Consider the following 12472-nt stretch of genomic DNA (forward strand, 5'->3'; position numbering starts at 1 on the left):
TAATTTATATATATTTTTGACTGAGTGTGAACGAATGTGGCCTTTGTTGTCTTTTCCTAGCGCTACCTCGCGCACATGCGGGGGGGAGAGGGTTGCCCTTTCATGTGAGGCGGGGTGGCGACTGGAATGGATGAAGGCAAGCAAGTATGAATATGTACATGTGTATATATGTATTTGTCTGTATATGTATGTATACGTTGAAATGTGTAGGTATGTATATATGCACGTGTGGGCGTTTATGTATATACATGTGTATGTGGGTGGGTTGGGCCATTCTTTCGTCTGTTTTCTTGCGCTACCTCGCTAACGCTGGAGACAGCGACTAAGAATAATATATATATATATATATATATATATATATATATATATATATATATATATATATATATATATATATATGTGTGTGTGTGTGTGTGTGTTAACTCTAGTGGCTGTTGAGTTTCCCAAAACGTAGAGTCATGCAATTATCGTACGTATGTAAATGTCATGAAACACAATGGGTGTGCCATGATTCGCACATCTTGCGGGTGCCTGCTGTTGCCTAATTGCTCATTTGCATAATGCCGTCTGATCAACTTCTATACTCACCCGGCCGTGTGGCCTTGTTGGTGAAACCAGCGGTGCCATATTTTATTGCGAATCGCTCGTTAAGGGCCTTGTGATTACCTTGTTATGGAGAAGGGAGGGGAAGAAAAATACACAAGTCTCCCGGGGCGCCCAGGAAACCATGTCCACAGGACGGCATCCCAAGTTCCAGAAGTGCTGACGTACGTCCATGTGTTGTTCGTGTGTGTGTTGGTAAGTAGGGAGGTAAATGCGAGTTCATTATGGCATCCGTCCGTCCATCCGTCCGTCCGTCCGTCCATCCATCCATCCGTCCGTCCATCCATCCATCCATCCATCCGTCCGTCCGTCCGTCCGTCCGTCCGTCCGTCCGTCCGTCGTCTCCCCCTGCAACTATATAAATGGTGACTTGTGTCCTCTCAGAGAGAGGAGACATCAGACGTAATCTCTTTTTTGTGTGTGTGTGTAGTTTCCATTGCCGGGGAAAACTACGACCCCGAGACATGGCAGGTATCCTACTTGCTTTCCCCCCGCTGGTGAATAACTGTTCACCATCAGGTTAGCACCGGGGAAACAATTCTCTCTCTTTTTTTTTTTTCTTTTTTCTCTTTCACCTCGCAGCTCTCGCATGCACACGGTGCTTCCGTGTTTTGAAGAACTGGAGTGGAGATAGTGTGTGTGTGTGTGTGTGTGTGTGTGTGTGTGTGTGTGTGTGTTTAACTGTCGTAAGAGGGAGGGGGGGGGGGGGGGTTCAGTGAGGTTGGTAACCTCTTCTCGTGCTCGGGCTAACCCTCTTAACCCCCTCCCCCCCCCTAATACAAGCGAGTTGTGGGCGAAAGCCATTCTTCAAGTGATCCACAGAACTGTTGGTGTTAGCATTTTTCAAACTTTCTTCAAGTTGGCGTTTAAAAAAAAAAATAAAATGCTGTTGATGCTGCCGCTAAACGCCATACTGCAAATAATTCTGACTGAAGTGTTGATAATGAAGTCGTTACGGGCTGTTAGACACTGTGGCGGAGGCGCTGGTTGGCTGGCCATTTGGGGTGTCAATCTCTCGTGAGAGCTAAGGGTCATTAGGGTCGTCATGATTGTCTCGTAATCTCCTCATTGGAGATGTCTCACAACCTGTGTTCACCATCATGACTTAGAGATGTTCTCTCTCCGTCTCTCTGTATGTATGTATGTATGTATGTATGTATGTATCTATCTATCTATCTATCTATCTATCTATCTATCTATCTATCTATCTATCTATCTACCTATGTATCTATTTATCTATGTAGATATGTATGTATGTATGTATGTATGGATGTATGTATGTATCTATGTATGTATCTTTGTATGTATATATGTATCTATGTCTGTATCTTTGTATGTATATATGTATCTATGTATGTATGTATGTATATATGTATATATGTTTTATATTACGTTCACACGAGGTAAGAGGCCAGACCAGAAGGTGTGGGTGTGGTTTGACATTGTTCTTCAACATTGGCTTGTGTTGAGAAAGTTTGAAGTTTCTTTTAAGGGAATCGCCTCTTTAACAACCTCCCCTCCCCGCTCAACCCCCACCCCGTGTTCAGCAACACCTTTCCATTGAATGTAATGACCTCCGTGAGTGTACGTGTTTATGTAAGTTTTGAACTGCCGGATACAGTTGAAATTACAGGTGTGTCTCTGTATCTGTGTCTCACATAAGGCTACAGGAATAGGCCTTTTTTTCAGGGGGTGAAATGAGGAGGATGTAGGGGTTGTGGGGAGAGGAGGAGGGGAGAAGGGGTGATTAAGACGTTGTGGGGAGAGGAGGAGGAGGAGGAGGAGGCAAGACCCGTGTTCAGTGGCGGTTACAGACCGAGAGAGTGAGAGAGAGAGAGAGAGAGAGAGAGAGAGAGAGAGAGAGAATGAGAGAGAGAGAATGAGAGAGAATTCCTTTGCTTGCAGTCACTGCCGGCACCTGGAGAACAGAACGGGCTCTGCCAAGCCCCGGCACGTGCTTTCTGCTTCGCCGCCCCTCGCGTGCGCGCACGCACAACCCCCCCTTCCCCCCCAAGCTGTGACTCACACCTTAGCTCTCGCCGGCATCAGACCCTCGGCCCGCTGCCTCCCTGTTTACCGAGGGAGGAGCAGAAATGAGTCTGTTGAGTGAGCAGGAATGTGTGTTGTCTGTACGTTCCGTGTGTGTTAAGACTGTTAAAAAAGGCCAGGACTCATCATCCTCCATTCCCCTCCTCTTCCCCCTCTTTCCCCTCCGTCTCCAGAGTCTAGGAGTGAGAGGCGTCGTCGTCGTCTGTTATTATACAGACTGTTGTGCGGAGGTAGGAACAGACGAGAGGTGTCGTCCTCCTCACTCCCTCCCTCTTGGTTCCTTCACCAGCGGAGGCCCCGTCTTGCTGCTGTGTGTGTGTGTGTGTGTGAGAGAGAGAGAGAGAGAGAGAGAGAGAGAGAGAGAGAGAGAGAGAGAGAGAGAGAGAGAGCAGTAGTAGTAGTAGTAGCCCCATTGGCTGAGATGTATATAGTAAGGTCAGAACACCATGTGGCTACGACCCGCACCTGTCGCCTCTGCTCCCCATCTGCAGACACCACACACCCACCACTCCCTCTCTCTCCCCACACACACACACACACACACCCCATCTTCTATCCCCAGGACCCCTTAGCCTTCCTCCTCCACCCCTCCTCCTCCTCCTCCTCCTCCTCCTCCTCCTCTACCTCAGCAACCGAATTTGCAGAGGAAAGCAGGAGGAGCAGGAGGAGGAAGGGGAGAAAACACAAAATGTCACTCCACAAATGTTTATAGCCACCACAACCTTGCTGCAGGTGTACAGTTATGGGAGAAACGCATTTACCTGTGTGTCTGTGTGTGTGTGAGGGGCTACAGGGGAAGGGTGGAGAGGGGGGGTTTCTGTCTAGTCCCGCGTCTGTGTAGGTTCGGATGCGTCTCAAGGGGATTGCAGCGTCGCGTCAACGAAGAATTACGACGGTGTTTTTTTTTTTTTTTTAGGTCGGGAGGGAGGGGGGGATTCGAACGTGGCTTTTCCTGCCTGCAGCGTGTCTCTCTCTCTCTCTCTCTCTCTCTCTCTCTCTCTCTCTCTCTCTCTCTCACCTGTGGGTCTTTCGGTTATTTTATAAGACATTTGGGTCTTTCTTGAGCACACGACGGTATACGACCCTTGAGCACACGACGGTATACGACCCTTGAGCACACGACGGTATACGACCCTTGAGCACACGACGGTACGATCCTTGAGCACACGACGGTACGACCCTTGAGCACGACGGTACGATCCTTGAGCACACGACGGTACGACCCTTGAGCACACGACGGTACGACCCTTGAGCACGACGGTACGACCCTTGAGCACACGACGGTACGACCCTTGAGCACACGACGGTACGACCCATGAGCACACGACGGTATACGACCCTTGAGCACACGACGGTACGACCCTTGAGCACACGACGGTATACGACCCTTGAGCACACGACGTTACGACCCTTGAGCACGACGGTACGACCCTTGAGCACGACGGTACGACCCTTGAGCACACGACGGTACGACCCTTGAGCACGACGGTACGATCCTTGAGCACGACGGTACGACCCTTGAGCACACGACGGTACGACCCTTGAGCACACGACGGTACGACCCTTGAGCACACGACGGTACGACCCTTGAGCACACGACGGTACGACCCTGAAGCACTAAACCGAAAAGCAATTTGAAAACTACATCCACCCATCCACTGAAGCCGTGGCATATCATTATCTTGAACCCTTTGGGGACATTGGCGAGTATGACGCCGACAAGGGTGAGAATCCCAGTGTTTGGAAAGGGGTTTAAGGTCCCTCTGTTCCCTCCCCGGCTGTAAGCATCTTCGTGGGTCCTCCATTTTTTATCTTTCATGGCCGAACATGCGTCGCGGGTTGCCTGCCTGTGTGCGTGCTGGTGGTGCAGAGTGAGCGGGTCTGGGCCTCCCCATTTTCGATGCCTTCTGTCCTAGTGGTATTATTATTATCATTTTTTTTTACAACCCCCTGAAAGAAAATGAGAATTGGTCAGTAACTGCAGTCGAGGCAGTGGTAATGTTGTAGTAAAGTTGTGGGTTGTATAAGAACTGGATTAGCTTAAGTGGGAGGAAGAGAACAAGGAAGTTCAGCTTTTTGTAGATTGTAAGAATTACGGAAATGAAATATGCAAATTTTTTAATTCATGTTGCGTGTCCTCTCTTGTCACAACATAGATTGAATATTATTGACACTAATGTATTATGGAAACCATCGTTCTTGTTGTATGTGTGGAATACAATGTGTTGTTGCAGTTGTATTCTTTGTGTTTCGAGATGGAATTGACATGTTTTGTGTTTCCAGTTGAAACACTTTGGGTTTACTCCTGTGTATCTCGTATGTCTTGCTGAAGCCCATGTAGTCATATGTATTTCCTCTCGAAACACATTTAGATATTTATGTAAGTCTTGTATTTTTTTTTTTTTTTGTTAAAATATTTGTAATTATTGTGTTTTTTTGGTCGCAGCACAGTGTCACATATTTGTGTTTCGCATTGAAACAACAAACATATTTGTTCCTTGTCTTTCAAGATGCAACACACACACACACACACACACACACACACACACGTCAATTTTCCAATTGAAACACTTATACCCACTAGTGTTTCTAGTTAACACCCCCCCTCCCCCACCCAGTGTGTTTCATGTGTCTTAGTTAACGAAACACACTTCACACGCACTCCTCCTCCACCCCATTCTTGAGTTCCCTGTTTTGGAACGAGCCTGACGTGTTGCTTCTTGTGTTGCTGACGTGTTGCATCTTGTGTTGCTGACGTGTTGCATCTTGTGTTGCTGACGTGTTGCATCTTGTGTTGCTGACGTGTTGCATCTTGTGTTGCTGACGTGTTGCATCTTGTGTTGCTGACGTGTTGCATCTTGTGTTGCTGACGTGTTGCATCTTGTGTTGCAGGGGACACCGATGGTGTAGGACGGTGCCTGGTGGAGGCTGCTCGCAACACAGGTTCCGAGGACAACATCACAGCTGTCGTTGTGTTTCTGAGGCCCGTCACAACACTGATGGAGGAGGAAGCGCATCGGATCGCCCAGGGCCAGGTCAGTGTTGCAGAGACGACAGGTAACCTCCCCGCAACACAAACACACACACACACACACACACACGTACACACGTAGGTCATTCAGTGGCCAGAAGAGCCACGTAATGTGGTCGTATTGGAAGTGTATTCAGTGACCTTCCTCGCTAGTTTGAGTTGGGGGAGGATAATTAGTGTTAGCCATCATCCTGGTCATCTCCTATTGGCCACAGTAGGGTAGTATGATCGTAGACAGGGGGGGGGGCCAAAGGATGGGTGGTGAGGGTAAGTATGAACCAACACTGGTTAGGATAGGCGAGTGTGACACCTAGATGAGATGGGAATGGAGAAGTATGAGCTGTGAGTGTGAGGGATAGGCGAGTATATGACCATGAATAGTATGGGAGTATATTAGTATGATAGGCGAGTATATGACCATGAATAGGATGGGAGTATATTAGTATGATAGGCGAGTATATGACCATGAATAGGATGGGAGTATATTAGTATGATAGGCGAGTATTTGACCATGAATAGGATGGGAGTATATTAGTATGATAGGCGAGTATATGACCATGAATAGGATGGGAGTATATAGTATATAGGGAGTATATGACCATGAATAGGAGGACAGATATTAGTATGATAGGCGAGTATATGACCAGTGAAATAGTATGGACATATTAGTATGATAGGCGAGTCATTATGACCATGAACAGGATGGGAGTATATAGTAGATAGGCGAGTATATGACCATGAATAGGATGGGAGTATATTAGTATGATAGGCGAGTATTTGACCATGAATAGGATGGGAGTATATTAGTATGATAGGCGAGTATATGACCATGAATAGGATGGGAGTATATAAGTATGCTAGGCTAATATGTCTACAAACAGGATAAGGAGGGAAAAGTGTGACCTCACACTCGTAAGTCATGGGGTTAGTATGACCTTAGAAAAGGTAGGAACAGAGAATTGTGATCTCACACTCAAAGTCGTACACAAGTATGACTTTCAAAAGGGCTGGGGAAACAGGAGTATGACCCACACTGGTATAGAGTGGCTAGTATGACTCTATTATAGGCTAGGATTGGCTAGTGTAAGCCTAAATAGGCTAAGGATAAACAAGTATGATCGTACACTATTAAGGATAAGCGAATGTGACCTTAAACTGATAAAGGGATGGGCCAATATGACCTCAGACATGCGAGTGTGACCTTACCCATTTGATCAAGTGATAAGTAATTAGTCCACACACCCACTACATGCCACTACCCCTCCCTCCCCCCCACTTCCCTCCTCCCCCCTCCCTCCCTCCCTCCCTCCTCCCCTTCCTTACATAGAACTATGTAACACATTTCTGTACCACAGCTTCAGCCATTATTATATATATTTTTTTTATATTGTATTTTATTTTTTTGGCTTTGTATCTTTCTTTATCTGGCTTCACCCGTCGCCTGATTAGATATCTAAGAATCCCTTATCTTTCTTATCATCTCGCCACTGCCACTCACCCCCATCTCCCATCCCCATACATACACACACACACACACACACACACACACACACACACACACACACACACACCTGTTATCTCAGTAACTCAGTTTCTTTATCTCTGCCCCTTATCTTGCTGTCTTAACTGCCTGCCCCCACCCTCCCCCTCCCCATGCCTTGCTACCTTATCTGTTATCTTGCTCTCTCTTATCTTATCTCTAGCCCATGTCCTAAGTTCCTAAACCCCCCCCCCCATCTCTGTATCTTGCCTCCCCCTCACCCCACCCCTGTCTTCCCCTCCCTATCTGATTTTAGCCACACCCCCACATCCCTCTATATCTCCCCCCCCCCCCATATCAACCACAAACTGGAGTATAGCGGGCACCCCACATGTTGCAGGGCGCATCTCCAGCCCCGCAGGCCGGTGGGCAGAGGTCCGACCCCCCTGTATGACTCATGTCCCACCAAACTGTTGGTACCCACGGCTCGTATTCCTGCGTAGTTACTGCCACTTTGCTCAACAGGTACACACTAGATGTACACCTTGTGTCTGTACAACACCCCCAACAACCCCGAACCCCCCCCCCCACCCCAACGCCACCCCCTAAAAAAAAAAATCCCCCTCCCCCTACCCACCCCCTCCCCTTAGATGGTATGTGACGCAGTATAGCCACCCCTCCCTCCCCCTTCCCCCCCTCCCCCTCTTAAAAGTAATTAAAGTGGTTTAATCGCCAATTAAAAGCCTGTTCTTGATACGTAATTAATCACTATTAACGATGAATGAAGTATGGTTGGTATATCTTTATATAGGAACTGCAGAATTCATCATGTTTTTAGATTAGTCTATTAACTGAATTAACGATGCATTAAGTGTGCTTAACAAACTTTAATTACATGAATATTCACATATTTGCACATCAACGGACTCTCAAGTCATGTAGAATATTATGATATTCAAACGCATTGCCATGAGTTGTGAATTCTATAAGGTTTCCCAAAGTATTTTGAACTCTTTCCCAAAGTATTTTGAACTCTTTCCCAGTGTATTTTAAACGCTTTCCCAAAGTATTTTAAACGCTTTCCCAAAGTATTTTGAACTCTTTCCTAAATTATTTTAAACGCTTTCCCAAAGTATTTTAAACGCTCTCCCAAAGTATTTTAAACGCTCTCCCAAAGTATTTTGAACTCTTTCCCAAAGTATTTTAACGCTTTCCCAAAGTATTTTAAACGCTTTCCCAAAGTATTTTAAACGCTCTCCCAAAGTATTTTGAACTCTTTCCCAAAGTATTTTAACGCTTTCCCAAAGTATTTTAAACGCTCTCCCAAAGTATTTTAAACGCTTTCCCAAAGTATTTTAAACGCTTTCCCAAAGTATTTAAACGCTTTCCCAAAGTATTTTAAACGCTCTCCCAAAGTATTTTAAACGCTCTCCCAAAGTATTTTAAACGCTTTCCCAAAGTATTTAAACGCTTTCCCAAAGTATTTAAACGCTTTCCCAAAGTATTTTAAACGCTTTCCCAAAGTATTTTAAACGCTCTCCCAAAGTATTTTAAACGCTTTCCCAAAGTATTTAAACGCTTTCCCAAAGTATTTAAACGCTTTCCCAAAGTATTTTAAACGCTTTCCCAAAGTATTTTAAACGCTCTCCCAAAGTATTTTAAACGCTCTCCCAGGCTGTGTTCGTCCTATAGTTGTGGCTTCGGCAAATGAAGGATCATCACTTTTAAAATTTTGTTAGCCAGTAATGTGATAATCGTGATTTTTGTTAATTTCATATAACAACTTTGTTGTTGATGGGTTTTGTGTGTTCAGAATAAGTCGACTATATTGAAGATCTACCGACCATATATATATATATATATATATATATATATATATATATATATATATATATATATATATATATATATAATCAACAGTGCCATTACCTTGATCATAATGTGTATAGGAAAATTCTGTAGCCCATGTATACAGAGAGACCATCTTATACTCTACCCCTATTGGTCATGCATAACCCCGCCCCATTCCTCTTGTATTATAACCTTTATAGAGTGTAGAACACCTTCATAGTGGCGTCTCATCCTAAAGAAACCGTTTTATTGTTTTTTTTCTTCTCTATCTCATTTTTCCCTGCTTAGCCATTTTTTTCAATTTGGTGACATCCCTGATGTAAGACATGATTTTTAAAAAAAACTCCCAAAGACACTATGATAAACAACCCATCTTCCTTCTATGATGTGTGACATCATAGATCTATCAATCGTGTTTTTATTTCTTGAAATGTTCTTGTGATCTTGATGTATTGTCTACGAATGTGATTGGAATGTTTAGAATGGCTGGGCCCATTATGAGATGTGTTTAGGAAAGGCTTAGTCTTTTGTTAACATTCACCTATGAAAAGTGTCCACAGTGTTTTTATAACCTTTGAATGTTGTGTGTCACTGTTGAGTTTATATGTCCTGGAGAACTGGTGTTTCTCAGGTGGGTTAATTTGAGTGTAATTAGGGTATACGTGTGGTGCCAGGTTGCAGGATATGACATGGTCATAAGGACCCAGCTTCAGGGGCCTTTTATTTACATATAGCGATGGCCTTTTAACGACCTCTTGAACTTCAGTGAACGGGAATGTTCATGGTTATTTATCAGACATGTGAGGGATCAGTGAATGAAAATGCTCTGAGCCATTTATCAACCATGTATGCTTCAATAAATGTATAAGTGGAAAGGGGCCCATTTATCAACCTTGTGTACTTCAGTAAATGTGTGAATGAAAGGGGGGGCCATTTATCTACCATGTATACCTCAGTCAATGTAGATGCTACTGGGCCATTTACCAAGTCATGTGTCCTTGAATGAATGAAAATGGGATATTTTTTTCCTCTTTTTTCTTGTCCCTGTTTAAGTCTGAAATTTTTTTATGGTTAAGTTGACTCTCTTGTTTCTCCTTGGTCTGCCACACAGGTGCTGGAACCCGTGCCCACGTCTGTCCTCTCCAAGGACGCCACTCCGTCGTCCATCAACGCCATCTTCTCCCCACCCATCAACCAGTTTGAGTACAGCTCCCCAACCATCCCCAGCTACAACCCCTTCGAGGGAGAGAGCCCCCTGGGGGAGGCCTCCTTCGACAACCAGCGAAGGATGGAGACTGAAGAGGCCATCACACCAGCCTCCTGGGATCGCAAGGTGGGGGTCCTTCGCTCCCTGACCGGTTCACCAGGAAGGGGGAGATTGAGGGGGGGGTCAAGGTCAAGGTCAGGTCCTGTGCCAGGGGCTGGGTGTGTTTTAAGGTCAGGTAGGAGGCGCTGGTTCTCGTTTTACCACGTCCTGTACGAAGGGGGCTTGTTTTCCTTCAGTTCAAGTACGAGGGGTAGTTCTGTTCCCCCAGGTCAAGTACGAGGGGTAGTTCTATTCCCCCAGGTCAAGTACGAGGGGTAGTTCTATTCCCCCAGCCCCAGGTCAAGTACCAGGGCTTGGTTCTCTTCCCCCAGTCAGTATCAGCCGATGAGAGAGAGAGAGAGAGAGAGAGAGAGAGAGAGAGAGAGAATCAGGGTCTCTCTCTCTCTCTCTCTCTCTCTCTCTCTCTCTCTCTCTCTCTCTCTCTCTCTCTCTCTCGTCATTCCTCCCTGAGAATGATTTTTGCTTTTATATCATTTTGCTAATCGCCAGTTTTGCAGACGTGTCTTTATAGGGATGACTAACACAGAGAGAGAGAGAGAGAGAGAGAGAGAGAGAGAGAGAGAGAGAGAGAGGAGAAGAAGGAGAGCTCACGTGATGAAAACGTGACGAAGTGTTTGGAATGCGGATTGGCGGAGGAGCGAGATTATAATCCTTTGCTGTTACATTGGACAGGATTAAACGCGAGTTCAGCATCCCCGCTTATTTCTCTGGCATGTTGAACGCTGACAGCAGCGCCGCTCTGAGTGAGTGAGGTACTGATACATATCTAGGCTAATTAGCATATTTGATAACCCTTTTTTGGGTGGGCATCTAAACGTTAGGATCCTTGAGCAAGGCGGTATACGACCCTTGAGCACGACGGTATACGACTATTGAGCACGACGGTATACGACCCTTGAGCACGACGGTATACGACCCTTGAGCACAACGGTATACGACCCTTGAGCACGACGGTATACAACCCTTGAGCACGACGGTGTACGACCCTTGAGCACGACAGTTACGACCCTTGAGCACGACGGTATACGACCCTTGAGCACGACGGTATACAACCCTTGAGCACGACGGTATACGACCCTTGAGCACGACGGTGTACGACCCTTGAGCACGACGGTATACGACTATTGAGCACGACGGTATACGACTATTGAGCACGACGGTATACGACTATTGACCACGACGGTATACGACCCTTGAGCACGACGGTATACGACCCCACAGGGACGATGGCTCACGAAGGTCAGGTCAGAGGTCAGAACAAGAGATTTTTTCAGGTTGGCGTTGGGAAATTATACTAATATGTGCTGGGATATGAAGTAGGTCTAGCGTTGGGACATTATTGACCAGCAGCTGGGATGTTATTGACCAGTGGCTGGGATGTTATTGACCAGTGGCTGGGATGTTATTGACCAGCAGCTGGGATGTTATTGACCAGCAGCTGGGATGTTATTGACCAGTGGCTGGGATATTATTGACCAGCAGCTGGGATGTTATTGACCAGCAGCTGGGATATTATTGACCAGCAGCTGGGATGCTATTGACCAGTGGCTGGGATGTTATTGACCAGCGGCTGGGATGTTATTGACCAGTGGCTGGGATGTTATTGACCAGCGGCTGGGATGTTATTGACCAGTGGCTGGGATGTTATTGGCCAGCGGCTGGGATGTTATTGACCAGCAGCTGGGATGTTATTGACCAGTGGCTGGGATGTTATTAACCAGCGCCTGGGATATTATTGACCAGCAGCTGGGATGTTATTGACCAGCAGCTGGGATGTTATTGACCAGCAGCTGGGATGTTATTGACCAGTGGCTGGGATGTTATTGACCAGCGGCTGGGATATTATTGACCAGTGGCTGGGATATTATTGACCAGCGGCTGGGATGTTATTAACCAGTGGCTGGGATGTTATTGGCCAGCGGCTGGGATATGGTTGACCATCCCTTGGGATGTTGCTGACCAGCGCAGCAATAAGTGTTCGAAACCCAGCGTAGTTCAGAGGGATACGAACCTAGAAACTTCATAATTGATAAGGACAGGGGTCGGTAAGGGTGATAACCGCCTTGTCACCTAGCCGGGATTTCGACTTTATATCCCCCGACGGTAGAGTCGAGTTCTGGTAAAACTATTG

General features: G+C 46.1%; 1 protein-coding gene across 1 annotated transcript in view; it reads left to right on the forward strand.

The window, feature by feature from the left end:
- Positions 1-12472, forward strand: part of LOC139762723 (uncharacterized) — a 239567-nt gene that overhangs the window by 158638 nt on the left and 68457 nt on the right. The window contains exons 5-6 of the mRNA XM_071687754.1: positions 5545-5687; positions 10126-10347. Coding sequence (XP_071543855.1) covers positions 5545-5687; positions 10126-10347 — 365 coding nt within the window. The remainder of the gene's footprint in view (positions 1-5544; positions 5688-10125; positions 10348-12472) is intronic.

The sequence above is a fragment of the Panulirus ornatus genome, chromosome 44 (assembly GCF_036320965.1).
Source record: "Panulirus ornatus isolate Po-2019 chromosome 44, ASM3632096v1, whole genome shotgun sequence".
Lineage (NCBI taxonomy): Eukaryota > Metazoa > Arthropoda > Malacostraca > Decapoda > Palinuridae > Panulirus > Panulirus ornatus.